We start from the raw sequence: 26,974 nt of genomic DNA, 5'->3' as shown, positions 1-26,974 counted from the left end.
GTGGCTTAACAAAATATTTCTTCATCAACAAAATCAGTTGTGATCTGAACTGCCATTGGTATAGGAGCTTTATTTAAACTCTCAACCTTTACTGGAAGTCCAAAGGATCTGTCGTGGACTCCATTAGAAAGGGCGGAGCAGTAACAGTTTCCTCTATGGGAGCACCACTCCTCTCAGGAGAGTTATACCAGGTGAAGGTGGCAGAGTGTGTTCCATGGAGGAGCCGGAACAGCATTAGGGGAAGGGGCATTCACAGTTCCATGTGTTGCTTTTACAGAGATTATTCTCACATGATGGTCCGTGGAGCTGTGAAGACAAGAGGCCCTGACTTTTCCTCCACTTGAGCTCTGAACCTTCCTTTTTTTCCCCATAGTAGTTGAAGATAGTCCCCTGCTCCCTGCTTCTCCAGTTTCTGAAGGGGCTCCAAAGGGGCATTGTCTGCCTCTTTGGTCATTCCCCTTCAGGCACACATCTACAGGCCATGTTCCATGGGAAGGGCTTGACTTCATGAAGTGTTATGTCCCAGGATGATGTCACCACAAGGGGTCTGCAGCAGTGCCTGTCCGATTTCAGCACAAAGATAACTCTGGCAGAAGGTTCCCTTTGACATGTTTTTAGGTCAGGGAAACCCTACTTCCTTTGCTCCCATCTCCATATCAAAGTTTTTAGACATCAGTGTGATGTTTTCCTCATCCTAAGGTATTTCCAAAGACTTCAGTATTTCCATATAGAACATGTAAATCCATGCACAAAGGGCTGTTGATAGAAATAATTTTCACAAAATGGGTTTATGTATCATACATATAAAATAAGATTGGACTGTGTACAGTAATGATCCTTTGTTAGTGCACATCTCACATTATGCGTATACTTGACTGAATACCTGAGAGAGATTTGCCTCTCTTCCTATTACTGAGGATCTATTTGTTAAAAATTATTACTTTACTCAACAGGTTATATGTGCTTCAAGATATTGGCACTTTCTAGGTGGGATATCAATAGCTGTGGTAGATTAGAATCTCTCTTGTTTTTTCTTTTTCTTTTTTTTTGTGGAGAGGTGTGATAACGTGAGTGACTGTTGGGGCTTTGGGCCTTTAAACACACAGTCCAATCATAATTTTAGTGCAGCAAAGCAGATCCTTGATTTGTGTATGTGGCAGTGTGGCTGGTGGATAGACTGGGAGCCCCACAGACACAGTTGGGGTGCAGTGTAAATCAAAAGGAAACTTTATTGTTGAACAGGCAAACAAAATAGCAGTCTGTTTCTGTCAAAGACTCAGGGCTTAACATGGCACAATCACATTAACAATGATTTCTCCTCTCTTCAGCAGTTGTATATTGTCAGGCATCTACAGCATAATTCAAGTCACATGCATAAATCCAGGCCTGGGTGTGGTTAGGACACTCAGGACTGAGTCTTCACAAATAAGGAAATGCACTCTTTATCTTTGCATTCTTTTCTTGTAACCCCTAGGTGGTTACTCCTTACTCCAGGTACAAATCTTGAATATAGGGCCACTCCTTGCTTCTCTGGATCTCCCCCACAAGTACTGCAGCCCAGCCAACAACACCTTGGGAGGATTCATTCTCTCTCGGTACTCGAGGTCTCTCGCTCCTGGAGACCTCTTCTCTCAGGGCCTCTGTGAACTACTCTGTTCCAGGGCATTAAACCACCTCCCAGCCTGAGCTCTGCCCCTCTGACTCAGCGTGTGACATGGCAGGTTAGCACCACCTGCTGTAAGGTGGCCTAACTGCAACATCAGTGAAGGAGTGTTCTCAAAGACACCTTCTGCTATACCACTCGCTCACTAGCAGTGTAGTTAGGTTCAACACACACAATAAGCCTGTCTTCCTTCTCAGGTTCAACATAAAGAATATTTTAATGTAAACACAACAAAGGCTGGGCCCTTAAAAGGCTTGCCAGTTCAGGCTCAAAAGGTTCTCCAAACACTCTCTGGCACTATATAAAGAAGCCTGCCCTGCCTTGCAGGTTGTAATGTTTCAACTTCTCTTCTTAGCACTGCTTAACAGTCCCCCCAGAGTTTGAAGGCTTTCCTCAGCTACTGCTAGCAGGGTCTTAGAGTCTTCTTGAGGCCTCTGACTTAGTTTTATCTTTCTTGATCTGGGTCCTGTCCTCTTGCCTAGGCTTCCTAGTCTTAGCTCTGTTAAGGTGGCTCAGTGAGGATGTGACTTAAGGGGTACTTGGGTTTGCCTATGCACTTCCTCACAAGATTTAAGAAACCTAGGGTCATGCCATAGGTTTTACTGTGGGCATAGAAAGATGAGAGATTGGGATATACAGATCTCTGATTATATGAGTTGTTTGATGAGGCATATTCAGGAATGGCTCATGGGTACTTTACAATATATGCATGTTGCACTTGGAACTCAGATTACCTATTTATTTGGATTTTGCTCACACCTTTTTTAGGAGTAGCTCAGTCAGGTATTCTGGATAGTTCTCTGTCCCAGGAGTGCTCACAGTCTAGGTTTGTACCTGAGGCAATGGAGGGTTAAGTGACTTGCCCAAGATCACAAGGAGCAGCAGTGGCATTTGAACTGGCCACCTCTGGATTTCAAGACCGGTGTTCTAACCACTAGGCTACCCCTACTATTTAGTGTATGTACTACAAGGAAGGCCTGTTCAGATGCTGACACAATAAAAGTAGTGTATTGGGTCACCAGTAGGGGGGTCACCCTTGTACATGTATCCCAATCTCAAATCCTTTCTGGTGGTGATGGCTTGCATTAAGGGATTTGGCTTGGAGCTGGCTAATACCGTGGAAGGGATTCTATCTATAGTCTGGCACCCTATTCCCAGTCCTACAGCTTCAGTGTAGCCTAGTCACATATAAGGCTTTTCCCAAATAAAGCCCCATAGTACAGTGTGAATGACTTTTCTTTTATTGGAGGATCTGACAAAACTCAGATGCACAGCATACTTTGCCTCTTTCCATAGAGCAAATGATAAGAAACAAAACACTCCTTACTTCCTTCTAAGCAGTATGGTACAAAGCACAATCATTCTTTTAGATTCTTCTTCCTGTACCTAGGGTAAGGTAGCCCTTCTAGGATTACTCTACCTTTTCCAAACTCACATATCTGAACTCTGTTTAACATTACAGATAACAGCCATTAGTTCATTAAGGCTTTCAAGCAATGACAGATATCATGCTCTCCCAGGGTTAATATTTCCAGACCCAAATATTTGAACCCTGGTTAACATTTAATATAACAGCTATTAGTTCATTAAGAATTATAAGCAATGATGATATTTTGCCACTTCAGTACCATTGTATAATAGTCAGCTTCTAGCAGCCCCAACATTTACAAACCCAGGTTTCAGGCTCAATTCCTGAGCGCCTAGTACAGAAGGAATTTTCTCCCATCCCTGTATTCTCAGGTACATTTACTGTTTCCTGTTTCCAGCATTTATATATTCCTCCCCCCCCCCCCCCCCCCCCCCAGTTTACTACATTGACTACTGGGATTTTACTTTGCCTCCCTGAGGTTTCTCATCCAGCAAGACTGCAAAGGCAATACTTCAATCATTGGCTACTTTTGTCACATGAACCTAAGAATAGGCATACTGGGTCAGATCAGTGGTCCATTTATCCCATTATCCTGCTTCCAGCAGTGGCCAATCCAGGTCACAAGTACCTGGCAGAATACCAGATAGTAGCAAGATACCATGTTACCGATCCCAGAGAAAGCAGTGACTTCCCCATGTCTATTTCAATAGCAGACTATGGACTTTTCTGCCAGGAACTTCCAAACCTTTTTAAAATCCAGATATGCTAACTGCTGTAACCCCATCCTTCAGCAATGAGTTCCAGAGCTTAACTATTCATTCGGTGAAAAAATATTTCCTCCCATTCATTTTAAAAGTATTACCATGTAACTTCATTGAGTGTCCCCTAGTCTTTGTACTTTTTGAAAGAGTAAAAAATTGATTCACTTTTACCCATTCTACACCACTCCGGATTATTTTGTACACTTCTATCATATCCCCCCAACTTCTTAAGCATATGAAAGGAGCTCCATCCCCATTATCATTTTTGTCACCATTTTTTGAAACTTTTCTGCTAAATCTTTTTTGAGATACAGCAATCAGAACTGCACACAAACTCAAGGTGAGGTTGCACCATGGAGTGATACAGAGGCATTATACAATTCTTCGTCTTATTTTCCATCCCTTTCCTAATAATTTCTAATATCCCATTTGCAGAAGATTACAGCATATTGACCCAGATCTTTTTCTTGAATGTTGACTCCTAAGGTGGACCTTAGCTTAGCATGAAGTTACTTTGATTTGGATTATTCTTCCCAATATACATCATCTTGCATTTGTCCACATTAAATTTTGTCTGCCATTTGGATGCCCAGTTTTCCAATTTCCTAATATCTTCCTGCAATTTTTTCACTAGTTTAAAGCAGAGCAGTTTCTTCTCTCAAAATGCTGCTTTCTCCCTTTACCTTCTCCGTTTCTGTGGGCAACTCCCTAGCCCCCATGGGATTGCACTCTTCTTCAAGTTTTCCTTGCCAAGAGATTTACCTTTTTTCACCTCCCAGTCCTACAACAATTTAACTCTCAGCACAAACTGACCATGCCTTGCTATGCCTTGCTCTGCTTCGCTATCCTTGATGGATCTTTAGGGTCCCAGGGATTCTTATCTAGCCCTTCTGCCCTTCTTTCCCTCTCTTTCTCTGAGAAATAAAATTCCCTTTTAAATGCTTTTTCTGGTTCAGCCAGAGAGCTACTAATTTAGTGCAGCTGGGAGCTCTTGGCAGCTAACAACCTAGCTTTTGTTTGCATCAGCTGATCCTGCTGACCTCTTTCCCTAGTGCATTCTGGGAAAGGTAGTTCCTGTTTCTTAAAGGAAAACTGCCTCCTGGTTTCCATTCTCTTAAAGTGAAAACAAATGCAGTATTTGAACCAATCCATTCTACATGACAAGTGAACTCCCAATTCCCTGTTACAATTGGATAGGCCATTACATTGAGCCTGAGGATGAGTAAGAAAAAAAACCTGGGCATATCCTCAGGAAACTCATCCCACATTCCCGTCAAAAGTATTTTAGCCAGGTCTAGGATTTGGAGTGGCAGGGTTTGTGCAAGGTGGCTCAGTTTATCCTTCTGTTGGGACTGCATGCAAAGAGGAATAGCCTAGTGCAGTGATTCCCAAACTTGGCCCTGGACCTGGAGGCACCCAAGCCAGTCAGGTTTTCAGGATATCTACAATAAATGTTCATGAGAGAGGTTTACATGCACTGCCTCCACTGCCTAAACATCTCTCTTGTGAATATTAATGGTGGATATCCTGAAAACCTGACTGACTGGGATGCAGCCAAGACCAGGTTTGGGAACCTCTGGCCTAGTGATTCGAGCACTGGGCTTGACATCCAGGGCTGGCTGGTCATTTAACTTTGCATTGTCTCGGGTAGAAAGTAGATTGTGGGTCCTCCAGGAACAGGGAAATACCTAGTCTACCTTGAATGTAACTCATCTTGAACTACTCCAGAAAAGATGTGAGCAAAATCCAAATAATAAAATAACTTAATGGGGAGTTAGATAATAAAGATTGTTATGGGTTCCTCCTGGTGCAACATTACATTGAGTCCTGGTTGGGGCAGCCTGGCTGCTTTGGTCAATGCTATGTGGTAGGGTATATAGAGGGACAAAATGAGAATGGATTCAAGAAATATCCTTTAAGTTTGATGAGTTCTATATTAGTCTCTTGGAAACTCATGATTTGGTGGAAAGTGCAGTGTGGCAGGAAATTATCTTCAAGTTCTTTCATAAGTTGCATATGCATCCAAAGTTGGCTTTTCGTGCTAAAGTATGTTCATCAATGAATTTGTTTGAAATGTGAAGAGAACGTGGGCTATGATGTGATTGGTTTGTGGACTTGCCCTCAGATTGAAAGGTTCTAAATGGAAGTATCCCACAAATTCGAATTTTTAAAAGTAAAATTATTGCACCAAAAGAAGTTTGCATGTTGGATGAGGGGGATGAATTGAAGGTGGTAATGTTGTTCAAAGTTCTAGGTCAAAGTACTTAAGTAAAAATAAATGCATGTTTTAATACATAAGTAAAAGTACAGTGAAGAATGCATTGAAAAATTTAATTAAACTAAAAAAGTTATTGTATAATATAATACTTTTTGAGTAAAAGCACTGCAACTACAGTGAATGCAACTAGTGTTAACATTTTTATCCCAATAACTTTATTGCTTTACAATTCAATCCATTTTGCTCTTAATACAACTATATTTTAAAAATGACTGTCACTCATGTAAGTGAGCATGTGAGTCATTATTAAACCAGCACAGTTTAACAACTGCACTGGCATGAGGTGGAGGGAGTGATCCAATGTGCAGCGGTTCATTTTATCCTCCTCCTCCTCCTGCCACATGATCCCCTGTGAGGGAAGGGGAAAGAGACCGAGGATAGACCCATTGATGTCTCCTTTGCAGAATTCTGTATATACTGCGGGTGTGGGGAATTCTGCACTGGGAGGTTGTATCTTCTTTAGAAATCCTGCTTGTAAAGAAAGCCAAAGAAAGCCTTAATTGCTGCTTAGAAATGTATTTTATTGAAGGGGATAGTTAAAGAGTCCCCCTCCCTCTACAGTAAAGTGCTGCCAGTTGCATTGTGTGAGTTGTTGAAAATTAAATGCCTGTCAGTGCTTGGTTCTAGATTTTCCAAACAAAAGAAACGTTCTTAAAGTCTATCTTGTCTTTAACACTACAGATTGCTAGTGCAGTTATTACTTTGTTGATATTTTATTTAGTCTACTATATTGAAAGACCCACTAAAATGTCCACAGTTGTTTCTTGTGTACACTTCTTGATTGACATAATAAATACATCTTTACTCAGCTGCATAACTATCCAGATAGCAGCTGAGTATCATTACTATCCATATAGTTAGTGCTGGTCACTATTAAATATATATGTCCTAATAAAATTTGATTACTGTAGCTCTATTTATGTTACACAGGACTTAAAGGGAATCTCCTTAAAAAACTACAAACTGCTGAAAACACTGCCACACATCTCATATTTAGACTTCCACACTTCACAAAAGCAACCCCCCCATTCTGTACGATTTGCATTGGCTGCCAATAAAAGATAGAATATCATTCAAGCTATGTACTTTCATTCACAAAATTTTGTATGTTTCGGCCCCAATATACATAAACAGCCTCATTGAATTACCCTCACGTAATGCCTCTAAATCACCTAATATCTTAGCCTACATTTCCCAAATTGTAAGAAAGTAACTTACAAAACATCCATACTGCTAACTTTTCATATCAAGGCACTACAATTTGGAACTCCTTACCTAAAACCATCAAATGCACTGATGATTATTTGTTATTCTGAAGTCTACTGAAAATTCACTTATTTAGTGTAGCCTTTAAGGAAATAAGCACTCTTCTCAAATAAACTTATGGCATTAATTTTTACCTCATCCCACCTCCCACTACTCCTGTCTATCCCAGTTAATCCTAGCCCTTTACCTTTTTCTTCCATATTCTGATTATCTAGCTTAAATTACTAAGGGGTCCTTTTTCCAAGCTGCAGTAGCAGGGGCCATTTTTCCCTCACGCCAGGGCCCATTTTACCGCAGCAGGTAATAAGCTCTCAGACCAACATGGCCATGCGGTAAGAGAGCGCTTACCTCGTGGCCATGCGGCGGAGAGTCCTTACCGTCACTCATTGAGGTGGCAATAAGGGCTTCCGCGGTAACCTGGTGGTTACCGGGCAGGGCACAGAGATGCCGATTGTCGCTTGGTTACCACCATGCAAGCTATTTCCGTGGATTTTCTTTTTCCCCTGGAAATGGCACATTCTTGGGGTGGAACTACTGCCAGCGGTAGTCCTGATTTAGTATTCGGTAAGCCCGCGATGGGCTTACCGACACTTTTGTAAAAGTCCCCCTCCCCCCCAAGTATTTAATTACATCTGTTCCTAACTCAAGTTTTACTGGTCTAACATTATATGATGTATTTTACTTTCTGTTAATGTATTTTGAACATGTTCATGCTTTTCTAATTGTTATGTAAGCCACATTGAACTTGAGTTCTACTCAGGCTAATGTGGGATATAAATGTCATAAATAAAATAAATAAATAAATAAATATTGACCTCCTTATGTTTATAGTAAGTAAGGTATTTCTTAAAGTGTAGGAATATCAAGGAGTTCAAAACTATGAGTTGCTACCAAGGGCGTAGCCAGACTTCGGCGGGAGAGGGATCCAGAGCCCGAGATGAGGGGGCACATTTTAGCCCCCCCGGCATCGCCAACCCCCCCCCCCCCGCCATCAACCCGCCGTCGCCTACCTTTGCTGGCGGGGGACCCCAACCCCCGCCAGCCGAGGTCCTCTTCTTCCTTCGTTCTGTTTCTGAGTCTGACATCCTGCACGTACAACGTGCAGGACGTCAGACTCAGAAACAGAACGAAGGAAGAAGAGGACCTTGGCTGGCGGGGGTTGGGGTCCCCCGCCAGCAAAGGTAGGTGACTGCGACGGCAGGTTGTCGGCAGGGGGGTCCAGGGCCAAATCTATGGGGGCCCAGGACCCCGTGGTCCCACGTAGCTATGGCCCTGGTTGCTATACGGTTACCTGTATTTCTGTAGCCATATCTTTCTTCTGTTTCATTACATATGATATCCCCTAAATCTCCCAATAGAATTGCTGGAAATTCTTCCATGCGTCATCAGTATAGAAAAGTAGCATAAATCTCCAACTAATGTCACTACTTTTTGCATTGAATTTTAACAGTCAAATGTATAATTACTCCTTTAGGGTTCCTTATGTCACGTTAACATATCCATTTTATCTTTTCCTTTGCCAGCTATAATGCTTTGAGAAAATTTAATGAAATGTTTCTGTACTCTGCAAAATTATGAAATAATAACTAGTGGACCTTCTTGAAAGATGCAAACACATTTGATGCACTTGTTAAATTTTACACGTTTACCTTGGTTCTAGTAACTCAGTCACATTATACATTAACCCATGTTCACACTGCTGGAGGTAATTCTTGTGAATTGCCTGGCTGCTATTTGATGAATATGGCAAAAGGAATCTGTGGATGTTTGCTTTGGGGGTTTTTTTTTCTAGCTTTCGCCATTTATATTGCTAGTTCTCAAGGAGGCTTTGATTTTCAATGAATGTCATTTAATTTTCACATAAGTTTTGTTATTTGTCTTACTGATCTAGTTGGAATCAGATAGTGTTTGTAGAAATAATGACATGAGATTTACATTAGAAATTATTTTTATATGCATACAATTATAGGTTTCGCTTCTGGATTTTATTCACTGTTGATGCTTTACAAGGTTCTGCTTTGTCAATATATATATATATTTTATCCACGGAATAGTTTTACTTCAGAATTCTTTGAAATAATAGGGTCAGTATTTTAAAGCACCTGCTACCCATATAAAAATGCTGCTGAGAGAAATGTTCAGTGCCACTGAATAATGCCACTGAATATTTTTACAGACCACCCTGGCATTATCTGAATAGTAATGGGGTGGTCGGGGGTGGACCTGGACTGGCAGGAGGTTTCCACAAGCCTAAAGGCTCTCAAAAGTATCCCTCTAGTCAGGAGGACCCTGGAGCCCTGAGTTCCCACATGGGTCGCTGGATCATATTCCAGTGGCTCCAAAATCTGGTCCTGGAGGCACCCCAGCCAGTCAGGTTTTCAGGATATCCAGAGTGAATATTCACGAGAGAGATTTGTATGCATTGCCGTCGCTTCATGCAAATCTCTCTCATGAATATTCATTGGGATTTCCTGAAAACCTGACTGGCTGTGGTGCCTGCAGGACAAGGTTTGGGAACCACTGTCGTATGCTAAAGAAAGCCAAGGGTTGTTATAGGTGATTAAAATGAGAGTAAACGGGAGGAAGGAGATGATAGGTAGAGTAAAGTATAAATAAATGTGAACTGGGTGAAAGAAAATGCTGGGGTCAGTCCAGGGGAGCAGAGTGAGTGCTTGGCTCAGGCTTCTGGCCAAAATCCCATGTCCATGGTGACCTATTATGTTTTGTTTTTACATTTGTACCCTGCGCTTTCCCACTCATGGCAGGCTCAATGTGGTTTACATGGGGTAATGGAGGGTTAAGTGACTTGCCCAGAGTCACAAGGAGCTGCCTGTGCCTGAAGTGGGAATTGAACTCAGTTCCTCAGAACCAAAGTCCACCACCCTAACCACTAGGCCACTCCTCCACTTTCATGGTGACCTTTTTTTCCATTCTGCTATTGCATGTACTAAATAAGACTACTGTATCCATATGACAAGCTCCCTTGTCTCCAAATCTTCTCATCCCTTTGTCATACTCCACTCCAATCTCCCTTCACTCTCTGGCCAGATTATAGATGAGCTTCCCTGGTTCTCAGCCCTCTGCTCTAACTAATAATAGGTTACTCTGAGGGGCCAATTGATGAAATGGCAAAGAATAAAAGAAATATGCTTAACCAGCTGAGTTTTCCAGCATCACTCAGGAAATCCACTATGGTTGGCATATTAGAAAACAATCAAAGTCAAATAAACTTTGTAAAATATATATTAGATCACATTTTTATTGCAAAGCTTTGGGATATATGAAGGATAAGTTTGTATAAGTTGTCTAGATTATTAAATGGACATCTAAGGCCACCTATTTCAAATGATACTAGCAGGGGTGGACTGACAGTGCTCTTGGCCTCTGGGTAGTAAGGGTCATTGCCCCCCCCCCCCGACCGGACACTGCCTGCACCACCCGTACACACACCACCGCTCCCATGCATACTAATGTGCTGTCTCTGGTCTAGTGGTCTCTTTGTGGCTGGAAATATCCCCATTCTTTCCTGCCAAGACTTCCTGCAGTAGCCTCGCAGGTTTTGGCAGTCTCGCAAGACTTCCGCGAGGAAGTCTCAGCAGCCATTTTGAAAATGCAGCAACGCTGGGCAGTGTAGTGGCAGCAGGCAGGAAAGAGTGGGGATCTTTCCTGCTCCCAAAGAGGCCACTAGACCGCAAGGGCCCTTTAAGGTGGGACTGGGGGAGGGGGGAGGAGAGCCTCTGGGTCCTTGGGCATTACCTGGTTGCTGTATGGTCAGTCCGCCCCTGGATACTAGTATTTTATGAAAAGGCTTTGCTATGTACAACAGAAAAAAACTATTTTATAATGGGACACATTAAAAAAAAGTGAAGTCAAAAGGGCATATAGACATACAAATTGCAGCCTACAGACATATATTCTACCACAACCACACCTTATACTTGTGCACACTTTGTATTTGATCAGACCGGAACCAGCGAACGCCACATTGAGCCTGCAAATAGGTGGGAAAATGTGGGATAAATACAAATGTAACAAACAATATGTGCCTGCATCTTTTTGTGGTATCTAAGGTTCACGTTTTTCCAGACCTAGCTAGAGACGCACAGAAAAGAAGATGAGAATTCTTGGTTTTAAAACCAAGAGTTCTCTCTCTTGGTGGATCTTTTGCACTAAAATTTGCCTGTAGATGCTTGGTGTCTCTAAATGTAGTTAATTATGTTTTCTTTGACCACTTGATAATAATATGGTGTATGAACTGGTTGCGAGTGTTTCGCTTTTTCCTGCTCCATAACTGATTTAGATTAATCATAAAGTACTGTCCTTAGTTATTTCCTTGTATATTGGTCAAGAATTTTGTGGGATAAGTTTGAAGGAATATTTCCTTAATTTTTAAAGTTCAATGAATCTTGTTTTTGCTGATTTTCTAATACATTTATAAGTTTGTTCTTTGAATGTAATATTTATTTATTTATTTATTGCATTTGTATCCCACATTTTCCCACCTTTTTGCAGGCTCAATGTGGCTTACATATTACCGTTAACGATGCATGCCAAAAACATGTGATAGAAAATATTTTCTATTATCTACCCTGTGGCGCTTACCAGGGTGGTGGTAAGGTCTCAGACCGAAAATGAACGCTCGCTGGTTTTTCTTTTGCCGCACATCCATTTCCAGACCCTTTAAAAAAGGGCCCTTTTTTCCAGGACGCAGTAAAAACTGGCCTTTCACATGCCCAAAACAGACACGCTTGCACTGCCACAGGACACTTTTTGCCGCAGCTTAGTAAAAGGGCCTCTATGCCCTCCATTGCTCTATGTACAATATACTGCTTAGATTGTGAGCCCATTTAGGATGGTGCAAAGTACCTGTAAGAGAAATTGTAAACCACTTAGGACTAGGCACTATATAGGTTAAGGTTCTTAATTTTCAATTGAGCGTATCAGTTTTATGCAACAAAGAAACCACTAGACTGGAGAAAGCACATTAGTGTGCATGGGAGCGGCGGTGTGCTTACAGGTGGTGCAGGCAGTGTCCGGTCGGGGGGGGGGGGGGGGGGGGGGCAATGACCCTTACTACCCAGGGGCCACCCCTATTTATTCTTTGAATGTAATATCATTAAACCTATAAATAAACAATTAAAAGAAATAAATATAGCCACTCACACCTATAAGTAAGAGATTTTGAAAACCTACACACTGAAAAGCCAGTAATTAAATAACCTTTCTCTAAAAATCACACTGTTGCTCTCTGGTGCTAGATTTCTTTGTTGGAGTGTTAATCAGATGTCTGAGTTCTGAGCATAAAACACATCCTTCATAAGGGTGATCCCCCAGATTCTATGTAGGTCATCCAAATTTGGGCATGGATCCCAGATCCACATGCAAACTAATTATTAATTAGGCATTAACAATCAATAAGTAGAGTTAACAAGCAGTTGGCAAAAATTAGGAGTTGCCCACAGATCTGCTCTGCACAACTCAAAAGAGGGCATGACCATGGGATGTGCGAGGGGCAGTCCCATGAATTAGGCACGATGTTATGGAACAGGGTCATTTACTCTTTTTTCATTAGTTGCATGTCAGCATTTATATCAGGTTTCAGCAGGCATAAGTGTAGTGCCGAAAGTTAAAAATGCGATCTGGGCTAAGCTAACACTCATAGAAACATAGAAAAATGTAGGCGGATAAAAATCATGAAAACGTGGCGCAAATCCCTTCATGTAGATTTACGTAAAGTGGGCCATATTCTACAACAGCGTGCGTAAATTTGGAAACACCTATTTCCATGCCCAAAGCAATGCCTCTTTATGTATGTGCGCCTTAGAATTTAGGCACAGTGAGTTACAGCTTACGCTTAACGAGTTATGTGCGTAAATTCTAATTATTGCCAATTAGAGCTCATTATTGCTTGTTAAGTTCTATTAGCAATGCTAATTGGCTTGTTAAGTCAATTAAGTTACGTGCATTGTTATGGAATTTGCTTAGATTTAGGCATGGAACACTAGGCGAGATATATAGAATCTGGTAGCATATGGCCTATCCAGTCTGCCCATCCATGCCATTCACTCTCCCTATCACTCCCTTAGAGATCCTATGTACTTGTCCCAAGCTCTCTTGAATTCAGATACTGTTTTCATCTCCACAACTTCCACCAGGAGGCCGTTCCACAAATTCACCACCCAAACGCCCTTTTGCTGAATATTATTATTGTAGATATTCCTGGCAACATTTATTGAATTCCATCCTATGTGTGAATTAGTGCAAGTGTAAATGCTGATGGTGAAGTTTTCCTAGATATATGTATGATGCCTGTACAGGGGATGCAGGTAACTTGGGCTCCCTGTTGCGGTTGCCCCTCTTCATTTTCAGCACAGTGGCCAACATCGTTCATCCAGACTGCACTGTGGAGGGGAGAGAAGAGCAGGCAGATTGGTCATTCAGACAGCTGGGGTTCACATGTGCTGTGGTGGGATTGCCGCTTGAAAGAAATTGAGAGAACATTTTGTTTGAGTATTTCAAATGAATATTTTTTTTTAAGGTTGCAGCGGGAGTCCTGGGACGTGCGGCTGCACCGGATGCTTGGGCGGGGCTCCCCACCGATCCTCCTCGTTGACCCTTCCCCATGCCTGCCGATCTGGCGCGGGCGGGCGGCCCAGGGCTGATCCTGGCTGTCTGCTGCCGCGTGGCTGCGGCCTATCCCCTTCGCCATCGTCCATCCGGCGGCCCGCATCTGCTGCACTGGTCATGCCCCGAGGTCCTGTGCGCTGCAGGCGTGCTCCCTGCCGGAACGGCCTGGGCGCGGATCGTGGACCACGGGACCGGGATCCATCCTGCGGTGGTGTCGGGGTGCGACTTGTGCGACCGGGCCGACAGGAGCGGGACAGGAGCTAAGGGGAGGCCGAGAGGAGGCAGAGTCCATCAGCCCCGGCTTGTTTCCAGCCTGCCCATCCAGCGACCTGTGCGACCAGGCCGACGGGGGCAGGGACAGAGGCCGAGGTGAGGCAGAGTTCCACTGGCACTGGCCTGTTCCAGGCTGCCAACCCGGCTTTTCCCTGCCTGTCCAGTCCATCTCTTCCAGCCACCCAATCCAGTTTCTCCCTGCTTGTTCAAGTCCACCTGATCCGGCTCTGCCTGCTTGTTCCAGTCCGCCTGATCCGGCTTCTGCCCGCTTGTTCCAGTCCGCCTGATCCAGCTTCTTCCTGTTTGTTCCAGTCCGCCTGATCCGGCTTCTTCCTGCTTGCTCCAGTCCGCCTGATCCGGCTTCTCCCTGCTTGTTCCAGTCTGCCTGATCCAGCTTCTCCCTGCTTGCTCCAGTCCGCCTGATCCAGCTTCTTCCTGCTTGTTCCAGTCCGCCTGATCCAGCTTGTTCCAGTCCGCCCGATCCTGCTCTCCCTGCTTGCTCCAGTCCATCCTGCTTGCTCCAGTCTGCCTGATCCAGCTTCTTCCTGCTTGCTCCAGTCTGCCTGATCCAGCTTCTTCCTCCTTGCTCCAGTCCGCCTGTTCCAGCTTCTTCCTGCTTGTTCCAGTCCGCCTGGTCCAGCTTGTTCCAGTCCGCCCGATCCTGCTCTCCCTGCTTGCTCCAGTCCATCTGCTCCAACCTGTTCCAGTCCGCTTGATCTAGGTTCTCCCTGCTTGCTCCAGTCATTCTGCTCCAGCTTGTTCCAGTCTGCCTGATCCAGCTTCTCCCTGCTTACTCCAGGCCTTCTGCTCCAGCCAGCCTGCTCCAGACTGCCTGATTCAGCCTGTTCCAGTCCGTCTGCTTCAGCTTGTTCCAGCCTGTTCCAGTCTGTCTGCTTCAGCTTGATCTAGTCCGCCAGCTCCTGCTTCAAACCATCCCAGCTTGTTCCAGTACTGTTGCTGTGCTCTCCACCGCACTCACCTGCACCTGCCTGCATGCTGCCCAATCCACCTGCTCCTGCCACTCAACCTGCCTACTAGCCAATCACCTGACTGACTGACTGACTACCACCCACCCTGAAACCTGCCTGCCTCCCAGCCCATCTTCCTACCAACTCATCACTCCCCTGCCCAACTGCTCACCCTCATCTGCCTGTCTCCCAGCCCACCTACCTGCCCTGTGAACACCTCAGTCACTACTCATGGCTCCCATTCACATCCTATTCCTTGCCTTGTCCCTCCCTAATCTTTTCCCCCTCCCACCGCTGTATACCACACGATCTCACTACCCATCCCTGTCCCCTTCCGTCCTGCTCACTACTGCAATACCCTACCTACCCCTGTCCCCCACCACACCTCACCATCCCTACTGTCGTCCTCCTCCTTCCTAGCTCTCAACCTTCAACACCTCTTTCCTGCCATGAACCCTTCCCCTTTCCTCCTAAGCAAATCCCGTCTTCGTCGCCTTCCTCGCCCTTCCTCACCCACCCTTCTCCGCACTCTCTTGCTCCTTCTCCTGCTATCCATGGGTGACATCAATCCCAACCCAGGTCCCCCACAGCTGTCCTCGCCCTCATCTCATCTATGCAAACGTTCCCACGATATCTCCAATCTCATCTCTATTCCCTCCTCTCCGCCTCCTCCCTCCCCTTCTCGTGCACCCTGTGGAACGCCCACTCGATCTGCAACAAACTTTCCTTCACCCACGATCTCTTCATCTCCCATTCCCTTCAACTGCTCGCCCTAACTGAAACCTGGCTCACCCCTGACGACTCTGCCTCAATCGCAGCCCTATGCCACGGAGGTTATCTTTTCTCCCATTTGTCCCGCCCAGTTGGCCGCGGTGGTGGCATCAGGCTACTACTTTCGCCCTCATGCAGTTTTCAACCTCTCCACCTACCTCAGTCTCACTGCTTCTCATCCTTTGAAGTTCACTCCAGCTGTCTATTCCACCCACTGCCACTCAGAGTTGCAGTCATTTACCGCCCCCTGATAAATCACTCCCTTCCTTCCTTACCGACTTCGATGCCTGGCTCTCCGTTTTTCTTGAGCCCTCATCCCCATCCCTCATTCTTGGTGACTTCAATATTCACACTGATAACCCATCCGACTCATATGTTTCTCAGTTCCTCACTCTTACCTCCTCCTTCAACCTCCAACTGAGCCCCACCACCCCTACTCACAAATCTGGCCACTGTCTTGATCTCGTACTCTCTTCTACTTGCTCACCCTCCAATTTCTGCGTTTCATCTCTTCCTATCTCTGACCATCACCTAATCACATTCATACTTCAGCACCCTCCCCCTCAATCTCGCCCAACACTAACTACTACGTCCAGAAATCTCCAGGCTGTTGACCCCCCACCTTATCCTCTAGTATCTCTGATCTCCTCCCTTCCATCATGTCCTCCAAATCTGTTGACAAAGCTGTCTCCACTTACAATGCCACTCTCTCCTTTGCTCTAGACACCCTTGCACCGTCCATCTCCCGTCCCACAAGGCGTACCAATCCCCAGCCCTGGCTGACCTCTTGCACCCGATACCTTCGCTCCTGCGCCCGTTCGGCTGAATGCCTCTGGAGGAAATCTCGCGCCCATACTGACTTCATTCACTTCAAATTCATGCTATCCTCCTTCCAATCCTCCCTATTCCTCGCTAAACAGGACTATTACACCCAACTGACTAATTCCCTCAGTTCTAACCCACGTCGTCTCTTTCCCACCCTCAACTCCCTCCTCAAAGTGCCCTCCGCTCCCACCCCCCCTCACTCTTTCCCCAATCTCTGGCCGACTACTTCCGTGACAAGGTCCAGAAGATCAACCTCGAATTCACCACCAAACCTTCTCCTCCTCTTCATCCTATAACCCACTCTCTCAACCAACCTACCCAGGCCTACTTCTCCTCTTTTCCTGCTATCACCGAAGAGGAAACTGCCCATCTCCTCTCCTCCTCAAAATCCACCACCTGTTACTCAGACCCCATCCCCACCAACTTACTTAACACCATCACTCCTACTATCACCCCCACCATCTGTCATATCCTCAACCTCTCTCTCTCCACTGCAAAAGTCCCGGACACCTTCAAGCATGCTGTGGTCACACCACTCCTCAAAAAACCATCACTTGACCCTACCTGTCCCTCCAACTACCGCCCCATTTCCCTTCTACCCTTCCTCTCCAAAATACTTGAACGCGCCATTCACAGCCGCTGCATTGATTTCCTCTCCACTCAGGCCATCCTCGATCCGCTTCAATCCGGATTTTGCCCCCTACACTCGACAGAAGCGGCACTATCTAAGGTCTGCAATGACCTGTTCCTCGCCAAATCCAAAGGTCACTACTCCATCCTCATCCTCCTCGACCTATCCGCCGCTTTTGACACTGTCAATCACAACCTACTTCTTGACACACTGTCCTCCTTTGGGTTCTGGGGCTCTGTCCTCTCCTGGTTCTCCTCTTATCTCTACCATCGTACCTTCAGAGTACACTCTCATGGTTCGTCCTCCTCCCCTATCCCGCTCTCTGTTGGAGTTCCTCAGGGATCTGTCCTTGGGCTGCTTCTTTTTTCAATCTACACCTCTTCTTTAGGCTCCCTGATCTCTTCTCATGGTTTCCACTATCATCTTTATGCTGACGACACCCAGCTTTATCTCTCCACACCAGAAATCACTGCGGAAACCCAGGCCAAGGTATCGGCCTGCTTAAACGACATTGCTGCCTGGATGTCCAACCGCCACCTGAAACTGAACATGGCCAAGACTGAACTTATTGTCTTCCCACCCAAACCCACTTCTCCGCTCCCTTCACTCTCTATCTCAGTTGATAACACCCTCATCGTCCCCGTCTCATCTGCCCGCAACCTCGGTGTCATCTTCGACTCCTCCCTCTCCTTCTCTGCGCATATCCAGCAGATAGCCAAGACCTGTCGCTTCTTCCTCTATAACATTAGCAAAATTCGCCCCTTCCTCTCCGAGCACACCACCCGAACTCTCATCCACTCTCTCATTACCTCTCACCTTGACTACTGCAACCTACTTCTCACCGGCCTCCCACTTAGCCATCTATCCCCCCTTCAGTCCATCCAGAACTCGGCCGCACGTCTTATCTTCCGCCTCAACCGATATACTCATATCACCCCTCTCCTCAAGTCACTTCACTGGCTTCTGATCAGATACTGCATACAGTTCAAGCTTCTCCTACTCACCTACAAATGCACTCGATCTGCAGCCCCTCCTTACCTCTCTACCCTCATCTCCCCTTACGTCCCTACCCGTAACCTCCGCTCTCAAGACAAATCCCTCCTTTCAGTATTCTTCTCCACCACCGCCAACTCTAGGCTTTGCCCTTTCTGCCTCGCCTCACCCCATGCTTGGAACAAACTCCCTGAGCCCATACGCCAGGCCCCTTCCCTACCCATCTTCAAATCATTGCTCAAAGCCCACCTCTTCAATGTCGCCTTCGGCACCTAATCACTACACCTCTTCTCAGGAAATCTCAACTACCCCAACTTGACATTTCATCCTTTAGATTGTAAGCTCTTCTGAGCAGGGACCGTCCTTATTCGTTAATTTGTATAGCGCTGCGTAACCCTAGTAACGCTCTAGAAATGTTAAGTAGTAGTAGTAGTAGTATGTTGCATAAAACTGATACTCTCAATTGAAAATTAAGAACATTAACCTATATAGTGCCTAGTCCTAAGTGGTTTACAATTTCTCTTACAGGTACTTTGCACCATCCTAAATGGGCTCACAATCTAAGCAGTATATTGTACATAGAGCAATGGAGGGCTTAGGGGCCCTTTTACTAAGCTGCGGCAAAAAGTGGCCTTCGGCAGTGCAAGCGTGTCTGTTTTGGGCATGTGCAAGGCCAGCTTTTACTGTGTCCTGGAAAAAAGGGCTCTTTTTTTAAGGGTCTGGAAATGGATGTGCGGCAAAACGCAAAAGAAAAACCAGTGCGCATCTATTTTCGGTCTGAGAACTTACCACCACCCAGTTAAGCGCCACATGGTAGATAATAGAAAATATTTTCGCCAAATTCAGAAGTATTTTTTCACGGAGATGGTGGTGGATATGTGGAATGCCCTCCCGCGAGAGGTGGTGGAGATAAAAACAGTAATGGAATTCAAACATGCGTGGGATAAACACAAATGAACCATGTTTAGAAGGAATGGTTCAGCAGAATATTAGCGGAGATTGGGTGGTGACGCCAGTAATTGGGAAACAAAATGGGAGCTGGGCAGACTTCTACGGTCTATGCCTTGATCATGACTGAACAGATAGGGATGGTCTGGATTGTAAATTTTAAGGGGCTTCAATGTTAGCTTCAGAACTTAGTACAAGAACAGTATTGGGCAGACTTCTACGGTCAGTGCCCTGAGAATGTCAAAGACAAGTCAAACTTGAGTACACACAGTGGTGTGCTGGTAAAACAACAGGCTCTCTCCCCTGTCCCCCTCTGCGCCCCCCCCAAATTGCAGAGCTGGCTATAGCTGGGGAGAGAGCCTGGGTGGGAGGGCAATGTATTACTCCAGGAAAAAAAATTAAATGATCCAAGGTTCCAATCTAATTCATGTTTAATGTGCGATAAAATGCCATAAATAAGTAAATAAATATAAACTTTTAATATTGAGCACCTGATTGTCAAAGTGAACATATTCCAAACACTATAATGAAAATAAAATGATTTTTTTTCTACCTTTGTTGTCTAGTGACTTTATTTTTCTGATCATGCTGGCCCAGTATCCGATTCTACTGCTATCTGTCCTCTTAACTCTATTTTCAGGGCTTCCTTTCCATTTATTTCTTTCCTTTCCTCCTTTCTTCTTCATTTCTGTCCTCCGCAGACTTGACTGTCCAGTGGATCCAGCTTCTGCCTATTTTCTTTATCCATGTGCAGTTTTTCTCCTCTCTTCTTTTTCCCTCATCTCATCTCCTTCCTCACTCTTCCCTCCCCTCCATCCATGTCCAGCATTTCTTCCCTCTCCCCTGCCCTCCCCTCCATCCACCCATGTCCAGCGACCCTCCTCTCCCCTGCCCTCCATCCACCCTTGTCCAGCGACCCTTCTCTCCTCATGCCCTGCCCTCCATCCACCCATGTCCAGTGACCCTTCTCTCCCCTGCCCTCCATCCACCCATGCCCAGCGACTCTCCTCTCTCTCCCCTGACCCCCTCCAGCTCCCATGCTCAGTGACTCTCCTCTCTCCCCTGCCCTCCACTCACATCCATGTCCAGCATGTCTCCTCTCTCCCCTGCCCTCCCCTCCCATCCATGTCCAGCGATTCTCCTCTTCCCCGTCATCCATGTCCAGCGATTCTCCTCTCTCCCCTGCCCTCCCCTCCTATCAATGTCCAGCATCTCCTCTCTCCTCTGCCCTCCCCTCCCATCCATGTCCAGCAATTCTCCTCTCTCCCCTGCCCACACCTCCCATCCATGTCCAGCAATTCTCCTCTCTCCCCTGCCCTCCCCTCCCATCCATGTCCAGCAATTCTCCTCTCTTCCCTGCCCTCCCCTGCCATCCATGTCCAGCGATTCTCCTCTCTCCCCTGCCTGCTCCTCCCATCCATGTCCAGCGATTCTCCTCTCTCCCCTGCCTGCTCCTCCCATCCATGTCCAGCTATTCTCCTCTCTTCCCTGCCTGCTCCTCCCATCCATGTCCAGCAATTCTCCTCTCTTCCCTGCCCGCTCCTCCCATCCATGTCCAGCAATTCTCCTCTCTTCCCTGCCTGCTCCTCCCATCCATGTCCAGCAATTCTCCTCTCTTCCCTGCCCACTCCTCCCATCCATGTCCAGCAATTCTCCTCTCTCCCCTGCCCTCTCTTCCCATCCATATCCAGCGATTCTCCTCTCTCCCCTGCCCTCCCCTCCCATCCATGTCCAGCATGTCTCCTCTCTCCCCTGCCCTCCCCTCCCATCCATGTCCAGCGATTCTCCTCTTCCCCGTCATCCATGTCCAGCGATTCTCCTCTCTCCCCTGCCCTCCCCTCCCATCCATGTCCAGCATCTCCTCTCTCCTCTGCCCTCCTCTCCCATCCATGTCCAGCGATTCTCCTCTCTCCCCTGCCCTCCCCTCCTATTCGTGTCCAGCAATTCTCTCTTTCCTGCCTTCCCCTCAAATCCATGTCCAGCGATTCTCCTCTCCCCTGCCCTCCCCTCCATGTCCAACAATTCTCCCCTCCTGTCCCCTCCATGTCCAACGATTCGTTCAAACCCTAGCCCCCCCCCCCCCCCGCCCTCCCTCTGCTACCCAACTTTCTGTTCGTGCACCCATGCTCCCTGCCTTGAAATCTTTAGTTTACCCGAAGTCACGGCGAACCGGCAGTAAAAGCAGCGGGCAGGCAGGCTCGCTTCCTCGTCGCTTCCTTTCCCTCTCAGCGCGTCCCGCCCTCACAGAAAAGAAATTACATCAGAGGAAGGTGGGATGCGCTGAGAGGGAAGGGAAGCGACAAGGAGGTGAGCCTGCCTGCCTACTGCTTTTACTGCCAGTTCGCTGCGACTTTGGGTAAATTAAAGATTTCAAAGCAGGGAGCACGGGTGCACAAATGGAAGGGAGGGGGCAGGTGAGCCGGACCTCACAAAAAAGGTGACAGTACGCCGTACCGGTGCGTACCGGTGCGTACCGGCACAAAAAAGCACTGGAGTTCCATCCCCTTTATCATTTTTGTCACTGAACCTTTTCTAATTCCACTGTATCTTTTTTTGAGATACGGTAACCAAAACTGAACATAATACTCAAAGTGAGGTCATACTGTGGAGCGATAAAGAGGCATTATAGTATTCTTGGTCTAATTTACCATCCCTTTCCTAGTAATTCCTAGCATCCTGGAGGTTCCTTGATACACAATATTGTATCAAATAAATCAAGAATTTATTTTGAAAACCAGTACTGATTTTATTGATAAGGTATGATCTTTTGCCTCTACTACTTGCTTTTTATCTTTAATTTGGGATCAATATGTTAGCAGTTCATTTCATATAATTTAGCACTGGCACATGCAAATTATACTGTTGTAAGTATCAGTTGTTCAGTCAGATGACATCCTTGTTTACTATTTTACCATTCTAATGTATGCATAAAGGATTTATTGTGTGGTTGCTTTCTCAAAATTAGAAATAAACTGGCAAAGATGAATATTTCTGAGAGAGGTTCAGTTTGATTTTTTTTCTGTTGCATGTGTCTCACTGTTCAAGAGAATTTAAAATTGCACTTATACATTTGTAATTCCATTTATATCTAATTTTGATTGACCTCAAATCAGATAAATTTTATTAAAATATAGAGCAAAATTTACCCCTATTTTATGACATAGCAAAAGGTGTGAAAGAACATTTCATATTCAGCTACACAATCTTGCCTTCTAGAGAAACGACACTCTTCCTTTGATGTCTTCAAGAAATCCAAAATGCCACCTACTTTCTTGGCTGCATCAAGACTCTCTGCCATTCTGAACGGAAGAGATGAAGTTTATGCAAACCATATGTTGGTGGATAAAGTAAGGATGATCAGATTTATGCTTTGCTTTTGGTAGTTATCTTTTATTTATTTTTATTTTCTTTATTAGAATTTATTTACTACCTTTTTGAAGGAATTCACTCAAGATGGTGTACAGTAAGAATAAATCAAACATGAGCAGTAGGCAATTAGAGCAGTAAAAATATTCGAACAACAATACAAAGTATGGCATGGTATACTACTTGCAACGGCAACACAATATGCACTAGAACATTACAATTGGTAGTGAAGGATAAAGCAAAGTTGTAACATATTAATGAGTAAGAAAGTAGGAAGAATTAGAAAGTAAAGTGATTGATTTGAAGAAAGTTGCACGTGAGGTCAGAGAGATGGTTAAATATTATCTCAGCTAGGGTAGGAGTGGATAAACATGCCCCGCTGCAGTATGTGCAGCCCTAGTCAAACCTTGTGTGTGTGAGTGAGACTAATAAGTTAGTTACTTCTTCCATTAAAGGCTTAGATGAAGAGCCAAGCTTTCACTTGCTTCCTAAAGTAGAGATAGTCTTGTTAAGTGGAGCATTTCGGGCAATGCATTCCAGAGTGTGGGGGCTAAAATTTGCACAAATTTGGAAGTTTGTTTATATTGCCCACCTGACTCTTAGATGCTGTTTCATTTGTGGTTGCCATCATTATCGCAAAACATTCTGCAGGATGAGCACGATACAAACAACTCATGAATGACTTAGATGTGGTAAAGTTTGGATGCGAAATGCTTCTATATTAATTTTAATTCCAGCGTGCATTCCAATATATCTTTAAGAGGGTTTAAACGAGTGGTATTCTCTTACAGTCCTTTAGGGCCTTAAACAGATTTTTATTTATTTATGACATTTATATCCCAAGCAACTTGAGTTCAATGTGGCTAACAATACAGTGAAATCACATCATATAGTACAGAAATGGCCCTGTTTACTGAGGCGCGTTAGCATTTTTAACATGCCTACAATTAGCATGCATGCTAACCGTGTAGGCGCCTACATGGTTAACAGATGTTCAAAATGTTAACACGACTTAGTAAACAGGGCCCAAAGTGAACATGGAGGAGTGGCCTAGTGGTTAGGGTGGTGGACTTTGGTCCTGAGGAACTGAGTTCAATTCCCGGCACAGGCAGCTCCTTGTGACTCTGGGCAAGTCACTTAACCCTCCATTGCCCCATGTAAGCCGCATTGAGCCTGCCATGAGTGGGAAAGCGCGGGGTACAAATGTAACAAAAAAAAAAAAACATACTACACGACTGTAGTACATAATACATTACAAGAGAAAAAGAAAGAACAATGCATAACAGGGATAGATTCATGGGATAGATAATATGCATGCATATTGTTTCCATTGTATGCAAATCTGCCCCATGCGTATTTGTTAGGGATAGTCTAAAAACCTAATCCATTTGTAGCTCTTGAACTAGAATGTAATACTGCTGGCTTAAACTGTCCTCTGATTTGTGATTAAATCAATATTTAGAATGTAGAGGAATGCAAACAATATGTACAGCATTACTGTCCCCATCCCGAGTCAGTTTTGACTTTGCTTTGCAGCTTGAGAAAAAATTTTATAGGTTGAATATCCACATCTATTTGTACATCTCAGGATGTTTACGGAATATAGGCCACAAAGAGTAGGAAATTACAGGGACTAAGCACAGCACAGCAGGGGCGTAGCCAGACTTCGGCGGGAGGGGGGTTTCAAAGCCTGAGGTGAGGGGGCACATTTTAGCCCCCGTGGCACCGCCAACCCCCCACCACCACTTTTGACCCCTCCCCGGCACCGCCACCCCTCCCCTGTCCCTTTCGACCCCTCCCCATCTCGCCGCCATCAACCCGCCACCGCCAGGTACCTTTGCTGGCGGGGGTCCCCAACCCCCGCCAGCCAAAGTCCCCTTCAGCACCGGTCTCCGAGTCCGGCATGATCGCTGATCTGGATTCTGTTTCTGTGAGTCCTGACATCCTGCACATTTCTACGTGCAGGATGTCAGGACTCACAGAAACAGCATCCAGATGAGCAATGCACCAGAGACCGGCGCTGAAGAGGACCTCGGCTGGCGGGGGTTGGGGACCCCCGTTAGCAGAGGTACCTGACGGTGGCGATGGGGGAGGGTTGGCGGCGGTGGCAGAGGGGTTCGAATGTGCCAGGGGAGGGTCGTGGGGGGGGGTGAAAGCAGGGGGGCCAGGGCTAAATCTGCTGGGGCCCATGCCCCCATGGCCCCACCTAGCTATGCCCCTGCTCCTAAATGTATGGTAAATCTATGAGCATAATAGGCCCTAAATTAGGAGCATAAATTCAGGAGCATAGTTGACACTCGTAATTTAGGAGCATAAATTTAAGAGCTTAAATTTAGGAGTGCAAATTTAGGAGCATAACCTTTATGGAATAAGGCCCAAAAGAAGGCATCACCATGAAAGAGGCATGGATGGGTCAGCGGTGTTCCGAATTTTCTGCGCAGTGTTATAGTATAATGGATCAGCACACCCAACTTGGGCACCAGGATCTACACCAGGTTTCAGCAGGTATAAGTCTGGTACCCAGAGTACAGTATGGAAATCAGTGCTAAACACTATACTATAAAGGGCACATGCCCTTTATAGAATAGTGCTTAGCGCCAATGTTTTCCAGAGCCAATTTTTGAGCACCATTTATAGATTTTCCCTCCTCAACGTGTAAGGATTTGAAGCCTCTTGTACCATATCTCATTTTTTGTACGCACATATTTTTCTTTTGAATATTATCCCAAAGAAGCTACATATACCTATGACAGAAAACAGTGGAGAGACACTCTTGAAGAACCAAAAAGCTTTATTTCAATCGGCATCTGTGGCACATACAAAAGACCAGATACGGTCGTATGTCGGTAAACAGTGCCTGTGTCAGGGGTCAAGTACATCCAAGTATGATGTTATTAATCTAAGAAGGAAGGAGACACAGTGCTCTTAGCAGCGCTCATTCTACAGTTTGTTTTGTGCAATATTACCAAGACAGCTACTAATTTCAGATGGCCAGGCTTTTTTGATCAGTGTCTCCTTCCTTCTTAGATCAGTGACACCATACTTAGATGTACTTGACCCCTGAGGCAGACACTGTTTTCCAAAACACGACTGGGTCTATTGTATGTGCCACAGACGCTGGTTGGAATAAAGCTTTTTGGTTCTTCAAGAGTGTCTCGCCACTCTTTCTCCATTGTTGTTTCCCGTGTGGACCTCATCCTTCTACGCTTTCTTCTTCATATTTACACCCAGTACATATTGCATAAAATGTTTCATGAACATTTATGCACATACTTTTGAAAATCACAGTGTATACATAAATTCAAAGCCTACTCCCACATGTCCAGGCTGAAAATATATGAAATGCTCCTGAATTTATGCTCCTAATTTAGTGCCTATTACTCTCATAGATTTAGCATACATTTAGGAGTATACAATACACTCCTAAATTTATGAGCGTAAATTTTGGAGCATAAATTCTGCTCATAAATTTAGGAGCATAACTTTTATAGAATTAGGCCCTATATGATGTGGAGGGGCATAATCGAATGGGGCGCCCAAGTTTTCCTGAGGACGTCCTCGCAGGACATCCCCGCGAAGGGGCGGGGAAACCCGTATTATTGAAACAAGATGGGCATCCATCTTTCGTTTCGATAATATGGTCGGGGACGCCCAAATCTCAACATTTAGGTCGACCTTAGAGATGGTCGTCCCCAATTTTCGGCGTTAATGGAAACCGAGGACGCCCATCTCAGAAACAACCAAATCCAAGCCATTTGGTCATGGGAGGAGCCAGCATTTGTAGTGCACTGGTCTTCCTGACATGCCAGGACACCAACCACGCACCCTAGGGGGCACCTCAGTGGACGTCAGAAAAAGCTCCCAGGTGCATAGCTCCCTTACCTTGTGTGCTGATCCCCCCAACCCCTCCCCCAAAACCCACTCCCCACAATAGTACACCACTACCATTGCCCTTACGGATGAAGGGTGAACCTACCTGTGGGTACAGTGGGTTTGTGGTGTGTTTTGGAGTGCTCACATTTACCACCACAAGTGTAACAGGTGGGGGGGGGGATGGGCCTGGGTCCGCCTGCCTGAAGTGCACAGCAGTACCCACTAAAACTGCTCCAGGGACCTGCATACTGCTGTCATGGAGCTGGGTATGGTATTTGAGGCTGGAAAAAATATTTAACAGTTTTTTAGGGTAAGAGGGGGTCAGTGACCACTGGTGGAGTAAGGGGAAGTCACCCCCAATT

The 26,974-nt window shown here is 45.5% G+C and overlaps 1 protein-coding gene across 1 annotated transcript in view; it reads left to right on the top strand.

Moving 5' to 3' along the window:
• The window catches only part of ARHGEF28 (Rho guanine nucleotide exchange factor 28), a 562,380-nt gene that overhangs the window by 334,237 nt on the left and 201,169 nt on the right, over positions 1-26,974 (top strand). Inside the window, 1 exon segment of the mRNA XM_030193284.1 lies at positions 22,590-22,720. Coding sequence (XP_030049144.1) covers positions 22,590-22,720 — 131 coding nt within the window.

Source organism: Microcaecilia unicolor, chromosome 2 (genome assembly GCF_901765095.1).
Source record: "Microcaecilia unicolor chromosome 2, aMicUni1.1, whole genome shotgun sequence".
NCBI classification, from domain to species: Eukaryota; Metazoa; Chordata; class Amphibia; order Gymnophiona; family Siphonopidae; genus Microcaecilia; species Microcaecilia unicolor.
Note: the sequence above shows the minus strand (reverse complement) of the source record. Positions and strands in the feature narration are given on the sequence as shown.